Genomic DNA, 19,652 nt, shown 5'->3' with positions numbered 1-19,652 from the left:
ATTGTACAGAAACTGTATGTGCAATCAGTCCTAAAAGCACAAGCGTACTATTCCAATATGAACTCTACGATCCTGCAATGTTTCTTGGTTCTAGCTTGAAATCTGCAGTCCCATTAAAACGATACAAAAAAGCATAGAATATTAAAACGAGGAACAGTAAGTTGTCTTTTTCAAGCCAACTTAATAATAATAATAATAATAATAAAATACTGGCAGCCCTATTTTAAAAACAACAATAACAGCAATGAAAGGCAAAAAGTAAAACTGTATTTGTAGAAATAATGGGAGCAAAAAAGGCATATGGCAACTGAAACCCCTCACAATACTGTGACAGTGCCTACTTTCTGCATATGGGGAAAAAACACCCCCTGGAAGCATCACTACTCCTTCAGTTCATGTGAGTTTCTCCAGTAAGTTTAAATCAATAACCATCATCTAAAGCTAGGTAAAATACAGCGCCATTTTGGATAATCTTTACTCTTCCAAAGTGTTATTCATTGTCTCGCTACAATACGTATCACATAGTTTGTGATGACCAAGATGACTAATAAAGGAGGCTAATTATTGTAAACAGTCATCTTCTTGTTAGCATCATTGTAAATCCAGTGAAATGCGATGGATAACAGCAAGCAAATTCTGCCTTTTGAGGCAGCAGCTGTCCTTTTTAACCATGGTCTTTCATTGTTTTAGACAATACAGGAGAGAAGAAAAAAGGAAATAAGAAAAAGAAAATTAAAACCCTCCCAACAACATTGCACCCCGTCTGTACCGCACCACTGCACTGTAATTGTATCATTATACCATTCAGTGAATATATCTATAAAAAACCAACATAATATCTGAATGGTTTTAAAGAATAACAGTTTCTGAAAGGGAAGTTTCACAACTGGGAGATATCAGCAGAGTCCCTCTTTTCTATGTGTGACAAGACAGGCTGCCAGGTAGCATAGAAATGAAGGCCACAGCCAGCTATCCACCTTATTTTTCATGTGACCACTGTATTTCAAGATTATAGCTGATTTATCCAGTTAGGAAGGAAACTGGCACTTATCAATGTTTTTAGCAAAGGAAAACAAAGTGTACTTACACTTGAAGTTGATTTATCTGGTTATCGTTTTATGTCTCTGAGATATTCTGGGACAACATTCAATTTGTAGCTGCCACTACAGAAATTATGACAAGAACAGGAAAATTACAAGCAAAAACCTGTAAAGAAAGCGCAGTGCTTCAGAACACAGGGGGGCTTTATAATCAGTCCTTGAAATAGACTAGCTGTTATAGCTGAAATCACTGCCCATTAATCCAACCATATGATGAATTGAACACCACTGGTGGCTGCTAAAATACTCTCTTTAACTTGTTTATACTTTATCTTCTCTTTATAACAGGATGTATTCTGCCCTTACTAGAGTAGAGTAGAATCTAATTGGCTAGCAGGCTGACACTCCGATAGTAAAAGAGTTCAAATCTTTAAAGAAGGGGTTCATGTAAAACTGCAACTTAATTAAGAATATGTTATGTGCATGCCTTTTACGAGCTGAAAATGTCTGTATTTAAACTAAAGCTGACACCAAAATCCAATGCAGTGCTGAGCTAACCTTGCTAGCTTGATGCTAACTGGCCATAGAGAAGATGCTGTGGTCACTAGGAAAAATGAGCATCATCATCAGCAGTTTTGTTGTTAGACTAAAGGGAATAAATACATTTCTGTATGTAAATGAAAAGTGTATGTTAAGTATGCACTTCATGATTTTGGCAGTCATTGTAAACAAAATTGAAAAGTTGAAATGAAATGACTTTTACAAAGATCTGCACAAAAGCACTCAAGCATTCCATCAATAAAGATTATTTATATATTTATTTATGTATTTATTTATTTCTACTGTGTGAATAATTTAACATATTTATTTATTGTACTAGAAGTTCTGTCCGTAAGTTACTCAGAGCATCATGGGGTGCAGGAATAACGTGAATATAGTAGCTATTTTTTTCTGGGGTCACATGATGCTTAAGATTTCTCATCCAGTGTTTAAAGTTAGGCAGAATTTGTCTTTCAGTTTTAGTAGTACAGGTCGCCTGGCTAAGAAAATAACAAAGGTCATCAGCTTATTGAATTCTCTTAGCAAAGCTCCTGTGGAGATACTCAAAGTATTGCTCCAGTGGGAAATGGTTGAATTGATCTCTTAAAAAAAATCCCTGCAGAACCTAATAATGTAATCATTCCCCAAAACTGTAAAAAATACCCAAAAATTTGATTATATTAATGTAATAAAACCCAACAATGTAATACAATGTGTTAACTGATAATGTAGTATTATTTCAATGATATAATACCTTATTACGTTATTGGGAATTTATTACACCTTTAGGTTGACCATGTGCAATATCTTATTACATTATTTATGAGTTGACAGTTTTTTAAATGGATAGATTTTACATCATGTCTTTCAAAAAACGATGGTCAACCTAAAAGTGTAATAAATTCCCAATAGTAAAAGAAGGAATTACATTATTGGCAAAATATTATTACATCATCAGCCAAGGCATTGTATTACTTTATTAGGCACATTATTAAATAATTACATCATTGGGTTTATCATTTTTGATTAAGTGCAATTTTTTATTACTATTACTAAACTGAGTTCTACAATTCCTGAAAGAAGAAGAAAAAAGAAGCAGAAAAGACAGTTCATTTTGAACAGAACCAAATCATGTGTGAGAGTGTGGCTGATTCTGTTTTACACCTACTGCACATATGGCCAACGCCAACGACAGTTTTAAACTGAATGAAAACATGTCTTAAGTACTATTTGGACAGGATTGGTTATGACCAATACAACATTACAGAAAAAGACAGGATAAGAAATCTCATAAATGACATAGATGGGAGATGCTACTCGATTTACGCTCTGCCTTTACTCCAGAAAGAGCAGAAAATGAGTCAAAACATATAATTTAGCCGTTATACTGTTTACCCTCACCATCTATCTTGCTGTCTAAAGTGAAAGCACTGTGTCACTAACGTTGTAATTAGCTTGGGAATTCACAGCCACCATCATTCAACATCACTGCATAAACTCAAACTTTTTTTGTAATTGTTACATGTTCTGAATTGTACATGTGACGTAGGACAGCACACACCAGCCTAATGTAAGCCACAGAGAACACAAGTAAACACTTCTTCAAGTTGAGAAACTCATTTTCCACCATTCCATCATTTTTGATAGCATTTTAGTGACTCCTGGGATTACTATGACCTGTGGTTATTTCTACGGTTCATTTTATGGAAGGTAAAAGGTGCCAGAATCTTTATTGACTTTATTGACTGGGAAGCACAGTCCATAAAAATGATGGACTGAAAATGAGGGTGAGCACAAATAATTGGTCAGTATATATGACCTGATTTGCATAACACAAGCAATTGGTTGTACCTAGTGTAAATGAATGTGATAAATTATGTCACAATACGCTTTTCTGAGCATATCAGTGATGTCATAAAGAACACCGACAAACTACATGTTTCATTACAACAAGAGCATAATTAGGCCTTATTATTATTATGTGTGGCACTACAGGTTCTATTTTGTCTGTTCCAACTTATTAAATCTCAGAAGAGCTAAATATCATGATGCATTGTGAAAATGTATTGAAGTATCATGATATAATACAATATTTTTTGCCATATTGCCCACCCCTCTCTCTACTCTCTCTCCTCTCTCTCTCTCTCTCTCTCTCTCTCTCTCTCTCTCCCCAGTGTGCAATGTAGGCAGGTAACAACATGTGGGCTGTACAGTTAGTATTTATAGTGTGAAAGGAGATTACATAATCATGTTGACCTAGACTTCATGTTGATATACACGCACTTTGAGAGATAATGTGATGTATGGCTTTTTGAAAGAGATAAGGTTATAGTCTGAGTCTTTTCTGCTGTGGAGCTTCCTGTACCAGTCTCCATGGTAATGTGTTTACGTGTACCAGTCTGAAATGTGAATTGAAAAATAAGTTTTTTTTTAAAGTTTGTCCTATATATGAGCAGTGGTGGTGATGTAACTCTGGACATACACACACAGGCAGCTGAGATAGCTGTTCTTGTGTGGGTTAAAATTTATCGCTAACCTTTATGTAGATATGCAGTGATACATATATGTTAAGATTTAATACGATTTTCAGTTCTGAGATCAAGATTTTTTTCAATTAAAAAAAAATCACAACCTCTAGAACTGATAAGCTCTTAAATAAAAAAGCCCAGTCATTTGAGTGCATGATATAACCTTCAAAGCTACCAGTGTTATCATGTGTATGTGGTGTCATCAAATGTAGTTGTGATTCCTTAGGAGTTATTTTATAATCAGTTCATATCAGAAGAATTCATCTCTGACTAAATGGTTCACAATCCATACTGAGTCAATGAATAATTCACAAATATTTTCATAGAAATGTATACATATAGTGTTAATAATTCCTTTAAGCATAACTAAATAAAGCTCAAATAGATCTGCTTTTGATTAGGGCTTGAAGAATGCTAAAGGAAGATTATTGTGTTTGTCTACTAACATCCAGCTCTAAATGTTTTTCTAGTTAATAAAATAAGATGAAACACCACGCTCGAGTTTCACAACCTTTATTCTCCTCTATTCAGGGCTACAGCACCATATTTCAATAAACCCATTAAAGGTATTATTTTAGTTTGCAGTAAAATCGGATTAAAGCCTGCTGTGACTAGATGATAGAAGACTAGAATTGTACCCTGGAATAAAGCAAGGCCACCTTTCTGACCTCCCCAGTTATGGAAAGTAAAGCTAGCTGACATCAGTCAACCATCATTAATAAAATATTAATTATACTTTATGGTGAAAATCCGCCATCAGGGTAGTAATCAGTCAGTTATGAGAGTCTGATGAGGCTGCATTTATTAATGCGTGATAGGCTAATGTACTCAGCAGACAGGCGAGTGAATGTGTAGTGGGTCCCTTCAGCAGTTCTGTTCTGTGAGTTACATTATGAAGTAGGCACTGATGGAAAAATTATATTAATTTATTAATTTATCTATTTAATTTCTTTTTACAGTGAATACATGTGTGTGTCGTAGGCTACTTATACAGTCTGTATGGCGAGCTTTCTAATCAGTACACCTGTGTGTAACCTGTACGTTCGTGCTGCTATATCAACAATTAGAACTGTGACTTAGTTCATGCCGCAGAGTCACGAAAGACAGTAAAAATAAGAGACAATCTAATGCTAATCTATTTTATTTCCCCCTTACCCAAGCAGCCAAGAAATGTTTGGTGTCTAACGATTTCTGTTTTAGTTTTAGCGCTAAAACTGTAAGGCTAATGCGGCAAACTAGCAAAGGAAGCTTATTAGCACGTTAATTAGCATGATGCAAACTGTATGGCAAGTTCACACTCTTGTCACAAACCATGGTGAGTTTGTCGTGTAATCTCAAATAGACTTGCTTATGTCATTTCTAATATTGTGCCAAAATGTGGACAAAATTCAGGTACAAACCTTTGTCCATGTTTATAGATTACAGTGTGTCATACAGTGTCAGAAACACTTAAGCAAAAGAGACTACTTAACGTCTTCGTTGACAGACTATTTCAGGAAGTGAAGAGTATCATTTTTTGCTGATGTTTCTTTAAAAAAATATGAAATTGTGCTCAGTACTTGTGGCTGAGAAGAGGCATCAGTCTGTGGCTGGCCATGTTCCATTTCCTGTGCTGTTATGCAGCGACAGAAAGGAAGGGACCTGTAGTGTGGATTTATGTAGCGAGGATGGCAAGGACATAATCATATCTGTAATAACTCTACATAACGCAGCAGAAATTTGATTATCAATCTTCTTGCACTGCCTCTTTTCAGAGAAGGAAAGGACTTCAAAGGTAAATTTTGTGCACTTTTTTTAAATAAAAGTTGCAGCATGTAAACACTGTCAGATTTTTAAAATGTATCGTTCAATCCTCAGTTCATGAAGTCCATATATGAAACGAAACTACAAAAAAGCATTGCTTTTATGGTGCCACATATGTATCATTTACCCTAGAGCAGTTTAGCCCCGCCCATTCCTGCTGAAGTTATAAGGAGTGTTTCTGCCTGCAGTGCTTTTTGAGTGAGGTGTAAAGCAGAGCTATTAGAACAGAGCTCATATATATCAGTCTTAAAAGCACAACAACCTGTTTAATTTTAAGGGATAAAGAGAAGTTGGAAAATGACTATGCAAAAAATGAATGATGAATTATGTTGGTACACAAATCCACACAGATATCATAAGATGACTTATAGAGAAAAAATAAACACATTAAGAAAATATATATAACGAAAAAAAAGAAAAATGTAGACTGTGGGTTATTAAAAATAGCCATATAACTGACTGTTGAAAATGGCCATCCTTCAGAAACTCTCCTTTTTTAATAAAAGTGTTAACTCTATGAATATTTCTCTATTCCTGTAAGCGAAGTGAATCAATTATGCACATGATGGTAATTTCCTAACATCCTCAGCATGTTAATAGAACATTAGATGTCTGATTCTTCCTCTGAAAAGCTAGCATGAATTTTAGCACACTGTGGTAGTACTAGCTTGCTAAGTCTTAGTGAAAGTGAAGGCCTTGGGGGCTGCCAGTGTTTCAAGGCAGAACAAAAAACTGCTACATTCACATCCAGTCTCAGTCTCCTGCTTTGAAGCTCATAGCTGATGTCTGAAATAGCTCTCTTAGTTAGCTTTCACCACGGGCCTGCAGGAACCTAGCGCTGTTATGCTAAGCAGTGAGAAAGAGAGAGCGAAAGAGAAAGGAGAATGAAAAAGAATGACGGAAAGTGAGACGCAGGGAGTGAATGAGTCACAAAGGGAGACCTGTCGAAAGAGGGAGAAAGTGAAAGAGGGAATGGCAGAGAGAAATCACTCATGCTGCTCGTCTGACCTCTCGATAATGAGAGATAAATGTGTACAGAGGCTTCAGGCAGATACCTGCACAGGCTGGATTCATACTATTAAAGGTCCCTATTACTGCAGCGTATTACTGCAGTGCTAACCAAACCCAGTGCTTGTTAGAGACTGCTGCTGCTGGAGACCATTCGTAATGACTGAGCTTCTGTCTAAGTTAACCCATTAATGTCCATTTTTGGTTCATGTTCTCTGAGCTTGCCTCTCAGCTGTCTTGCTAGAAAAACCAGCATAGACCAGCAAGACTGATCACAAGCATATGCTGTGTTGGATGCTGATAGGCTGGTCAACATGATTTTACCGGGTGACCTGCTAAACTAGCACCAGACCATCATAAACCAGCTTAGACCTGGATAGTGTCATGTTGGTCTATGCTGTGTTTTTTTTTTTAGCAGGTATAAAAATGTACATTATGGTAATTACCTAGCCTTTTATTACAATTTACAAAATGACTGTGATATCGTAGGGATGGAGCGATACAGTCAGTGCTTGATTAAATTCATGATACTGGGTTAACAATTCTCACAATATTTTGAACAAGGAGAAATGAAGTATAATGACTATAATCATGCTGTTGTATAACTTACTAATGACAGTAGAGGTGGGAGGCAGGAGAAACTGCTAGAGTGAGGTGATGATTGGTGCTAAGTGTTTGAGTGTTTGGTGCTCAAACAATGCAGTTGCACTAAGTGGCATAATTAATGTCCATTCTCCATGATGCACTGTCACATCGTTCCAGCGCACATTGTTGCAGTTTTACATTGTGATATCATGATGTCTTGATGTATTACGATATTGTATTTCAAACAAATTTGTTACATCTTTAAAGCTAAACAAATGAGGTCATTTTTAAATAGCGGGGATATGTAGAGGGTTAAATATGTACAATACGTACAATAAAATATCATTTAAAAAATCCACATTGATGCTCCCCATCATAGAGGAGTGTCTTCCAAGTGGGGTGCAAGTTTTTGCCTTTTTTTAATTGAGGAAAAAGTTCTGCCGTGCTGTGACTGCAGTGTACTGCGAATGTTTACTTGCATCTCTGATCTGTTCAGAGGAAAGGCTGTATCACAATCAGACTGGGACAGTACAGTGGCAGCTTTTGAAAGCAGAACTGCTTTGTGGCTCCAAAAAATCTGTCAATTTAATTCCATGGTATACCGAGTTACCGAACACTACCACATGCCGAGACTCCAATCCATAGAAATGTTTCAAATTGATAAAAAACTACTATTGATACCACGGATTTTTAACAAAAAATAGGCCTGGGCAGTATCTAAAAATAATTAGCCTCATATTTTCTTGTTAAAAAATCAGGATTATCGATTATATTGCTCCCCCAGTCACACAAGTTCCATTAGACCTACTCTATATGCTTTGTTTAGCTTATATACTTCTTTAATTAACTGATTTAAAGAAAATCACATATTAAATATTATAATGTTGAGTATCTCAGTGTCTTTTGGCAGTACACTCTTTCACTTTGTTTTGAAAGTTGTGACTACTAATACGTGCATTCGTGAGCTCCTGCTGGTGTGGGTTCATGGTGCTTTCTTCTCTCAAATGACGCGTACAAACTTGTGCAACTTGTGTGCTATTAGCTCCCCCTGCTGGACAAACTTTATACCGTAAGTGTGAGAATTCCAAATCTACATAATGGTAGACAATCCAAATTTGATTGTGAATAAAAGGTATGAAAATTACATGATTAAATGAAAATGCCACTGCCTGATGTTCATGCACGGATTTCATCACTTCAGACCAACCAGAACAAATTCTGTGGCATTTGATTTACATTCTGTATTGACATTTCCGTTTTTCGTTTATTTCAATCCCAAACAATGACTGCATGCAAAATAAGTTTTCATCAAATTCAAATCATGATAAAATAACTCCTACTTACAAGCACAAATGTGGTGTGGAGTGAATGTTTAGAATATGCACTTTCCACACAATTTCCACTTGCTTCAGTGAGCTATGAGTCAGAAATAACCATGCGTTTGTTTTTGCTGGCTTTAACTGAGACTTTTAACACATTACTCACTACATGTGAAACATATTCAGTAATACAGTGGATAAAAATGAGAAAATTGGTCACAGTCATTGTGGCGACTTACACACTGATAATATAAACATTCTACGCTGTCATCACTAATAAACTAATAAAGACATCACGAATAAATCACTAAAGAGCTGATAAATTCACCTGGCTGTGGTTGTGTAGAACAGGAAACTGGACATTTTATTCAGCTGGACACACATGTTTTCAGTGATGTATAGAAGCAGACGGAGATGAATGTCTAACAGAGATTCCCCTGACAATCTCTGCCTTTGCCAACTGAGCTGATGCCAGTAAACTAGCGTGTCCGGTTCATGCTCTGGTTCTAAACTGTGCTAATAGCATCAGAGCTGTGTTAATAGAATCACAGTCCACTGGGGGATTTCACTGCTTCATCACAGAGTCAGACTCAGTTCACATTCCACAGAGGACTGCGTATTCTAACACCTCGCAACACCTCACACTACACCGCTCTGGGAACACATCCATACATTACTGCCATTTAGTCCATCAGAATCAGTAATAAACTGCCATGATCTCAGGAATCTAATTAGGTTACAACATTTTCTAGAACATTTTTGTTTTTGTCAATATTCTAGAATGCATTAGTATGTAACATTCTTATGTTTTAATGTTCCATCCTAGAGGTCTCAGACTCAGTTTACCTGGGGGCCACTAGCCAGCTAGTCTCACAGTTCCAGATGTGATCTTGTGCCAAGAACGTCTGGGGACAGCCATGAGAATTTTTGGGCTAAATGTGGGTGGGAATGTAGACTTAAAGTGAGGTCCAAAAGTCTGAGACCACTGGTGAAAATGCTTTTATTTTGCATTCCCTTCTAACTTAATACGCCTTTTTTCATTACAAATGATATTATCAGCATAATAATTGGAGTGAAAAGTAGAATCTTTGAATATTTACATGAACTATTAATAGTCCAACTAATATCACTATCAGAATAGAATACGTCCATGTGTACACTTCATTCGGAATAGACTAGTCAGATTGAGGCCATTCAGAATACAATTTCTATATGATTGAACGAGGTGGGTAATCCTGTAAATAATCTGTTAAATAGAAGAATAATAATGGTGTTAACACCTGTATCCCTATTACATTCGTAGTCGGAAAGTTTAAGTACGTTTTGCACGTGTACATAGTGAAAGTTTAGAACGTTCAGCATGAACTGCCTGAAACTGCAGAGGAGACAAAGTTTATGCTTTGAACTTTAAAAGAAGGCGGTGGGACTGACGTCCAGCTTATGTGTCTCAGAGCATGACGTCTTCTCTTGTCCCTTCTTTAATAAGTACGTGTGAAGTACATTTTCCTGAGTCTGCCATAATTTACTTCTACACTAAGTGGTACTCTATGCATGAGCGTCATTTTGGATCAGATTACTTGCAGTGTGCATGTAAACGGAGATTTCCATCAGATTGTTGAGTACATTGTGCATATAAACACCTCAGTCTTAATGTATAATCAGATTGTATTCAATCGAATTGGCAAAAATCTTTGCATGTAGACATAGCTGTTGTGTGCTCAAGCTGATATGAACATAAGTTTGTGCAAAAGCTTCTGATCAGATCAAATCCACCTCAGAGTTGAACACAAACCCTCTGAACATGAGGATGGATGGAAGAGATAAAACTAAAAAGATGACCTTTTTGTACAAAGGCCTCAACATGATCAATTTCACAAATTTGCTTCAATTTGAATAGTGACAGAAATAGGGCAATGTTTGAATATTTCTTCTCTAATTTGACTGTCATAACTTTTTTTATGATTTTTTCAAGATTCTGTTGTTTATTTCCAGGTTTAAATGAAACCATACCAGATTTTCAGTGTGGTCTCAGACTCCACTATATTAGGGTGGGAACAAATTGAGAGTGAAATTTCGAAATCAATCCAACACTTCATGAAGATAGAGCTCAAAGCTGGGGGCAATGGTGCATTTGTCAACATTGTTTGATGGACAGCAAGTCTGTTGTTAGCCCCATTATTGTAAGTTATCATCACTGAAGAGTCCACCAAAAACCTACAATTAAGTATGTGGATGTCTGTCTGTGTCTTTGCTAAGAACCCATAACATGGTCAAATTAAATGTAAAAAATATTCCGTTTAACTGAACAACGCATTAGCTTTATTAGACTGACGATGAGTTACCAGCAGCTGTATGTGGCTTCTGTCATTCACAGTTGTGATGATACAGCTCGAGTGAAGGTGATGTGAGAATTGTGAGTTATGTTTGATGAAAGACAAGCTCTTGGATTTGTATTCACGATAAACGATGTGCCATCGCACCTTAATAAAAGTGTGCAAAAAGTACACCTGTTGCTTGCACCAAACCACAGCAATGTTAATTTACATAAATGCATGTACTCACCACTGAGCAATGGTATGTCCACTTGTCCACAGCTATTCCAGCCAGCCGCTGATGGAATAAGTCTGTCTGAAGTGCGTGTCTCCATCTGTCTTGGCTGACGATTGTTTCTCGTGTTCCAAATGCAATGCTGAAACCGTCTGAAGCTATTTTTCAGCCCTTTCTGTGCTGTGCCCTCCGTCTGCTGATGGAATTCCCTTTTGCACTACAAAAAGGAACTTGCTCCTCCTTTATGTATAGTAATGGACATATAACCAAGAGCATCAATGCTTGAGTTTTAAACATCAAGTTGTAAACAGTTGGCGAGGCTTGGTAACAAAACATTTACCATATCCTGTTGACAGACAAGCCAAGACATTTCTTTTCCCTGGGTCACTGTCAGCAGACCCAGAGCTTTTTTACACACTTCTAGAACCTAAGAATAGCTCAAGCTCTAATAAGCCTTAGTATGTGACTGGGATTGAAGGGGTTAATCGCAATTCTTCTGTCACCACAAACCACAACTGTTACTACTACTGCAATTGGTGATAATAGTTATAAGAATTATTATTATTAACAGTAGTAGTAGTAATAATAATATGAATACATAGTACTTCCATTTAACAGTAGAGTAGAATGATGTGGGATATATGGGTTATATTGTAATAGCATTGGTGTTCTTAATGAACACAAGTGAAGCTTTTGCGGTGAAATTCTTGTTAAATAGAACAATTAAATCTGCTGTCTTAGTGGATTTGTTTGATAATTCTATTCATGTCTTAACTCTGACATGCTGTATCAACCGCTACGTCACAAATGAATCCATGAAGGCAGATTTAAGTAACTATCGGTCTAAATTAGAAGAAATTTTCTATAAATTTTAGCTATTAGTGTTCATCCTGTATCAAGTTTTCACTTTAATTATTCCTCTTGCACGCAACACTTTATTTTTGCCTCTGATGTTGTAAGCATTGGTGCAAAAATAAGGGGCGGGGGTGGGGGGGGGGTGATGGTGTGGGTGTGCCCCTTCGAATTTTATAAATTAGTTTTATTGATGACAGTTTTGAGAGAGACTTTCCATAAAATCTTCCACCAATATCACCAATGATAGGGTAAAACAAAGGAAATGATGCTACTGATGCTCCTGTGTTGTGACCCACAGTTATGAAGTTAATGTTTACATGTGCATTAAAATCAGACATGATTCAGAAAGGAAGCACTGACTTTTATAAATGACATTGTTTACAAAATTTTATTTTATATAATCATGGGTGGACAAGAATGTCTTGTATTTTAGTGGCAAGCAGTGGAACAAAACCTGCCACTTTAACAAGGATGAAACCAAAATACTGAATATGCGTCAAAAGTATGTGTCAGAACTTGATTAACTAGTCATTTTAAAAATGATCTTTTGTTACAGTTAGTTACATCATCTAGTTATATCATCTCTGCTCTGGGTCCAGGCCATGTTCTGCAGCTGTATCGTTTTGGTGCTAGCACACTTGAGTGTTTACTTGTGCATGTGTTAGAGGCGGTGTGATTTAAGCGTGCCCTGAGGGTGAATGTTGTTCAGTGAATCATTTCTCAGTCAGATCTTCACTCTGACCTGTAATGCGCACATTTTTAAACACTCTGCAGTGGGATTTAAGGGGATTTAAGGCCACAGTGAGGGGCTGTGAACAGAAGTTGATGAGAATGAGCTTTAGGCCTTCAGTTCCACACATCGAGCCGCTGTGTTCGGTGCTTTATGTAATTAAGCGTAGAGGGTCACTGAGCATCAGTGGATTAATGATGTGAACTGTCATATAGTTCAGAACTGCTGAGGGGCTTTTCTGTGATAGAGAAATCACTCCTCCTCTCTCTCTATCTCTCTCTCTCTCTTTCACTCCTCTTCTCCCCTTTGTTTCTGTTGCACTTTTTATCCCTCATCTATTACTCTTTCTCACTACCTCTTCACTCTCTCTCTCTCTCTCTCTCTCTCTCTCTTTCTCTCACTCTCTCTTTCTCTCTCTCTCTTCCCTTTTCTTTCTGTCACACTTTTTATCCCTCATCTATTATTCTTTCTCTCTACCTTTGCTTTCTCTTTTTCTCCCTCTAATGAATAAAAAAATAAATAAACTCAGCTACGCTGGTGATGTGGATTTCAAATGCGGATGCAAGAGAGATGGAGGTGCATCGTCTCACCCTCTTCAACATTCTCTGGCATAAGCATGAAACTTTGGCGCGTCTCTGGAGTCACAGCACTTACATCATTCTAATCATTGTTGTTTGTCATGTTGTGAGTGACACAAAAGATTCTTGATCTGAATCTGATGTGAGCGGCCAGACTGTCCAGACTGAGATGCATCTGTAAAAATCCGATTGGAATCGCATTTCAAACAATCTCCAAATGGGGTTTGGATCTAATTTGCAAAAATCAGATTTCATGTGGTTTTTAGCTGCCCAGACTATCACAAATCAATCTGGGTACAATCCGGATATGCCAAAAATCTGATTTGGTCTGTCAGTCTATCTCTCTATCGGGCTCTCTGGCTGGCCCATCAAAAGTTTAGGGACAGTTTATCTTCTTTTGAAGTTTTCACTGTTTCTTTTCAGTTCAGTAAGAAAAATCCCTGTAAAGGTTAGACTGATTAGCTTTAATATGGTAAATTATTGCAAAACCGACAAAGAAATTTGTGTTAAAAGATCATTTGAAAGCCTCAATTTGTCTCAAAATGTTTGAGCTGTGTATATGTACCTGTCTCTGCTTCGTAAGCTTGATGCTTACAAAGCCTGGAGGTGGTTAGTTTGGTGTTGTTGCATGCTCTCTGTTTGTTTCCTCATCGGCTCTTGGCCTTCACTCGATTTCTATTATCACTCTGATGGATTCAGTGCAGCTCCTCCTCTCCTGCCCTTCACTCTTAATGTAATTCAGCACTGCAATCACTTCTCTTCCCTCTGTTACCTCTCTCTCTCATTTCCCCCTCTCTCTCACACTCTCTATCTCTCTCTCTTTCTCTGCTCTTTTTCTCTCTTTCTGTATCCTTTCTTTTTCTCTCTCCTTTCCCTCTCTCCCATTTTCTCTTTCCTTTCTTTCCTCCCTCTCTCTATACCCCCCTCTCTCTCTTTAATCTCTTCATCTTATTTCCATGTGTAAATCTCTGATTCTTTAGGGAATGATTTGGAGTATCAGGAAATTTCAATTTTCTCTCTATCTCCCTGTCTGTCTCTCTTAGATGTGGCACGGGCGATCGAGCTGCTGGAGAAGCTGCAGGAGTCTGGTGATGTTCCTGGCCATAAGCTCCAGTCTCTGAAGAAGGTTCTACAGAGTGAATTCTGCACGGCCATCAGAGAGGTCAGTCACCTGCATGGTTGCACACACACCTGAAACACACTCCAAATCCCAGTACTCAGCTTACTCAAATAATTAAAGTCACTTAACTTTATTTACAGTCATATGCACCTTTTCAAATTACACATTTTGTTGATTTGTAAGCACATCCTCTACAGGACACTTGAATATGGCATTTTTCTACATATTTTGGTGCACAATTTCTATTTTTTGCTGATTTTAACATATTGGAAAAATAAAAAAAAGTAAAAATTAATAAATAATTGAATAAATAATTAAATACTTTTTACTGGCCACGCTTTTTTCCCAATATGTCAAATTCTACTAATAAACATCAAATTAACATTAATATGTGCAAAAGTATGTGCTCTGTGGGGCATTTGTTAACTTATTTTTGCTTAGAAAATCAACAAAACATATCATTTGACCAGGGGTGCTCAAATTTTTGTATAGAACATCTTTTTATACCTAAAATGCAGCTTAAAGTGCTTCACAATAGAATTAGACTGTATGAATAAAACAGTGAAAAATAGTATACGATTAAAACAACAAATAAGAGGGAAAATATCTGGAAAGCACTAAAGTAAAATAAACAAAGAAAAGGGAATAAAAACGAAAACAATGAAAAAGAATATTATTAAGTATGACAATTAAATAGAATATGGAATCATCAGTATCCTGTTTGGAAAACAGTGTGAAGGCTTTCAGAAACATTCTTTAGGTGCAACACATGAAGAGCATTAAAAACCCTAAAAAACTTTTTTGTGCATGGTAGTGCGGCATGGGAGTTCTGAATTAGCTGCAGTCTGTCTATATAGGTTTTATGTGATTCTGTGAATAATGCATTACAGTAGTCTAGACATAGGACGATCTGTCTACATTAAATATGTGTCCAGTATATTCTTCTGCCGATACTCACTGAACATCTCAATGCATGTGTCCACATGAGTCTAAAGTAAAAGTGTATGTAGACTGCACAGTAACTGCAAGTGTAACAATTCCAAGCTGTATTCCTCAAGTGAAATAGCTACTTTTGTTGGCTTCTTTTGTTAACATGTGAATCAAACGAAAGTGCTCCAAAATAATCAGGATTTTTAACCTGTAAAGACAGTATGTTTAATGAATCCGACTGATCAGGCTTTATTTAAAAGAATATCACACTTCATACAGCTGTAAATTTAAATATAGTCAGCATATAAATGATAGCTGAAGCCAGGCTCATGAATAATGCAAACAAGAGAGAGCATGTAGATACTAACCAAAAGTGGGCCAAGAACTGACGCCTGTGGAACACCATAAATGATAGTTGTGTCTGCCTGTATTCCATTCACTTTAACACATTGCAAGTAGAACTTGTTTACACAGTGATGTGAAGCGATAGCAAGTCCTCTGAATGGAAAAGGCTGCTTCACCGCTGTGTGTGTTTGATTAATTAATCAGTACTTGATTATCTCAAGCCCCATGTTGGAACACAGTGGTGGTGAATGGTTAACTATTAAAGGCCCAGCACTATATTTTCCTCCTTATTTAAAATTTTAGATTGTCTCTAAGTCTTATGCAATTACACTTAATTTGGCGTCATTTTTAACATCACACATTACACTTACTGACTACAACCACTCTCTACATTCAGTTCCAAATAATAAGCCTAAAGAAAAAAATATTTTTGGCGTTGAAGTGACACACGGTACAAGCGTTTGTAGTGAGCATTTTACTGTGGACTCGGTACAGCTCAGGATTTGCCAGCCAACTCAAGCTGAAATGAACAGCTTTGCAGACACTTAACATTACTGCAGGCAATGTTGAGAATACGGTAAGCTGACTTTTTAATATTAGCTGTTATGGCTTGTTTAGCTCCAGAAATGTAACAAGCCAGTGTGTCGACGAGTCAGAGAGTGTTCAGCATGTATGCAGATCATTTTGGAGTTGTAGCTGTACAGATAACAGGTGGAATGTACAACTTTCAGCTAACAAAAAAGTTAAACTACTGCTGCACTGATTATACATAATGCCCCTCAAAGTTGCATAAGGTCAAATCTGGTCATAAAATGGGCGCACATAGATTTCACTGACAGTTTTGTTATTCATCAGTTTTGTCTTGGGCGAATCTGTACGATCTAACTGGTAGGAGTGTGTGCATTTGAAGTTTAAGAACCTGAAAAAAGTCTTGATTTGTAGTTAACTAGCCAGAACTAATATCAATATCATCTATAATACCCATTATAATAATAAAAATAGAAAATAACAGTAATACTAATAATTTGTGAACAGTGGTAATCCAGTACAAAAGTGGATGTACTCATTTTACGTACATGTTGGTATAAACAAATGCTGCTATTCTGTGTTTCATTCAAAGACATACTATGCTTTTGTTTTATATTACTGACTATGTAATAAAATATAAAAACACAGGAAAATAATCACACCACTCAATCACACCGTTCTACCGTCTTAAGAACAAGAAGACATTGTATTTTTCCAGTGGTCGTAATTTCAACCCTATAATATATGGTCAGTAGGGGGAGCAGTGCACTTTCTACTCAACCTTAAACTCCACCTACGAGCACAGCCGTTGGCTCAAGGGCCCCTGAATGCTGTCATTTTATTGGCTCCCTACTGAAATATCTGCACAAATTAGGGCATGCTTCATGTAAATGAGGTACTAGCAAGTGGACGCTTGATTTCACGCACTGAAACTTATTCATCATTTGCACTAAAATCTCCACTTTTCATTCCATTGTTTAATAAATGCAGGGTTGGGTTAGTGTGAGACGATTTCCAGCCTAGTCCATATTTGAAGGTAGTAAGTAAGAGCTGGGCCATTATGTTTAATGAAGAGGTTTTAATGAACATGTAGTATGCTGAGGCAGAATGATAAAAGGTGACAGAGAAAAAGGGACCTACAAAACACTCATTTTAAGGCCATTTTTGGGTTAAGGTGAAAGTAACTGAAATATACGAAATTGTTTATGGAAATATTTCAAGTTACAAGGCTAAAGTACCTAACAAGTACCGAGCTAACAAGTATACTCCACCAATTATAAACTGAAATGAAACATAATAATGCTGTTAACTGTTTGACATTTCAGTTGACAAAAGCTTTCTCTCTTGTTTTTGAGAATGTTCTGTGAAAAGTATTGTTCTTTTGTTTTCATTTTCTGTCCCCGTCTTAAATCCCTGACCCTGGTAGTGGAGTGGTTGTTTATTTGAGAGACAAAAAGATGGCCTTGATATTCTTTCTTTCTGGAGCCGTTATGTTGTGTTATGATTGTACCTGCTGTGCGTGTTTGAACGTGCTGGAAACTGTAATGTAGTCATGTTCTTGCTGCAGGGCTTTTTTTTCTTGTTGTTGTTTTGCTTCTCAGTGTGTAAGTATGCTGTTTGGTAGTGGATGTTAATTCACACTCTCAGCTTGTGCGTGTATGTGTGTGTGTATGTGTTTTAGACTTGTTTGGCTGAAGCTTCTCATTTCATGCCCCAGTGAACACACACGGTATCATAAAGACTCGCTCTGTCACTTATGTTCCAGTTAGCAGCAGTCTAAAGGCAATTGGCACAATGTCAATATTCATTTACGACACTGAGAGTGCTCAGATTTGGGCAGGGCGTCAGACAAGGCCGGGTGATATATGACATCACAAGACACTTCATGATACCTTAAAAGTAGAGCTGTCAAACGATTAAAACTTGATTAAACCTCAATCAAAGGCATTATTTTGTGTGGTTAATCTTGATTAATCATATTGATCTTATTTGACTGTAAAGAAAGATTGTGTTTAAAAAGCAGTACATTTTGTTAGCCTGGTGCTAAGAGAGTAGATAGCAGAGATTCCCGAACTAGTCATGCTAGTGAAAACTAGCATCGTTTTAAAGTTAGAAACATAGAAAACAAAATAACGCATGGCCTTATTAACGTGTGGGAGCGAGATCCTAATGTGTGGCCATGACTAAGTAAGCCGTGGAAATGAGATAATTAAGTCGTGGCCATGACTTAGTAAGGCATGGGAATGAGATTAAGCCTTACTAAGTCATGACCATGCATTAGGATCTTGTTCCCACACCTAACTGAGTAATGACCACGCATTAAGATGCAACAAGTCTATGGGGAATGCTTACCTACAGTGAGTATGTGGAGGTGGATCGGGGGCTTCAGTAGTGCATCTTCTGACTTAAGTATATATAAATATACACACCAAGGTCTTGGATATATTAGACACTGTGAACAGTTGCTGTGTTGGATGTGGGAGGCAGGCGTGAAGACCTGAGTGACTTTGTCAAAGTTGCTCAGGTCTTGACGAAACGGCACGGCTTGTGGGCAAGGCAACAAAGGCTATCCCATCTGGTCAAAGCCGACAGAAGAGCCACGACACAAGAACCAAGTACACTCCTTCATGGCAATGGTATTCCCCAAAGGCCTCTTTCAGCAGGATAATGCACCCTGCCACACTGCATACATTGTTCAGGAATGCTTTGAGGAACACGATGAAGAGTTCAAGGTTTTGCCCCGGCCACCAACTTCCCCAGACCTCAATCTGAATAGCAACTTACAGGACAAAGGATTTGCTGCTAACATCTTTGTGCCAGATACCACAGTGCACCTTCAGAGGTCTTGTAGAGCTCATGTCTCAGCAGTTCAGACCTGTTTGGGTTGGCACATGAAGGACCAACAGCTTATTAGGCAGACAGGCCTTAATGTTTTGGTTCATTGGTTTATATAGATACATATAGTGAATGCCAGGAATTGTGTTGTGTGATAGTAGCTAAATCATATAAAATTCCATCATGTTTTTGATATTGCCAGTGATAACTGAGATTTCTAAACCTTAAATTGACTCCACTTATTCAGTCTTTCTTTCAGAGTGTGCAGTGTTAGCACTGTAATTTTTAGTCAGGCTCCATTAGAGACTGCTTTGTCTGCCAGCTCCTACACAGAGTGTGTGTGTGTGTGATTTCACATGCA

The 19,652-nt window shown here is 37.3% G+C and overlaps 1 protein-coding gene across 2 annotated transcripts in view; it reads left to right on the top strand.

The window, feature by feature from the left end:
• lin7a (lin-7 homolog A (C. elegans)) overlaps positions 1–19,652 on the top strand; it is an 84,954-nt gene that overhangs the window by 21,634 nt on the left and 43,668 nt on the right. For both annotated transcript variants that reach the window (XM_036577200.1, XM_036577201.1), the window contains exon 2: positions 14,577–14,695. In XM_036577200.1, the coding sequence (XP_036433093.1) occupies positions 14,577–14,695 (119 nt within the window). The remainder of the gene's footprint in view (positions 1–14,576; positions 14,696–19,652) is intronic.

The sequence above is a fragment of the Colossoma macropomum genome, unplaced genomic scaffold, assembly GCF_904425465.1.
Source record: "Colossoma macropomum unplaced genomic scaffold, Colossoma_macropomum, whole genome shotgun sequence".
NCBI lineage: Eukaryota > Metazoa > Chordata > Actinopteri > Characiformes > Serrasalmidae > Colossoma > Colossoma macropomum.
Note: the sequence above shows the minus strand (reverse complement) of the source record. Positions and strands in the feature narration are given on the sequence as shown.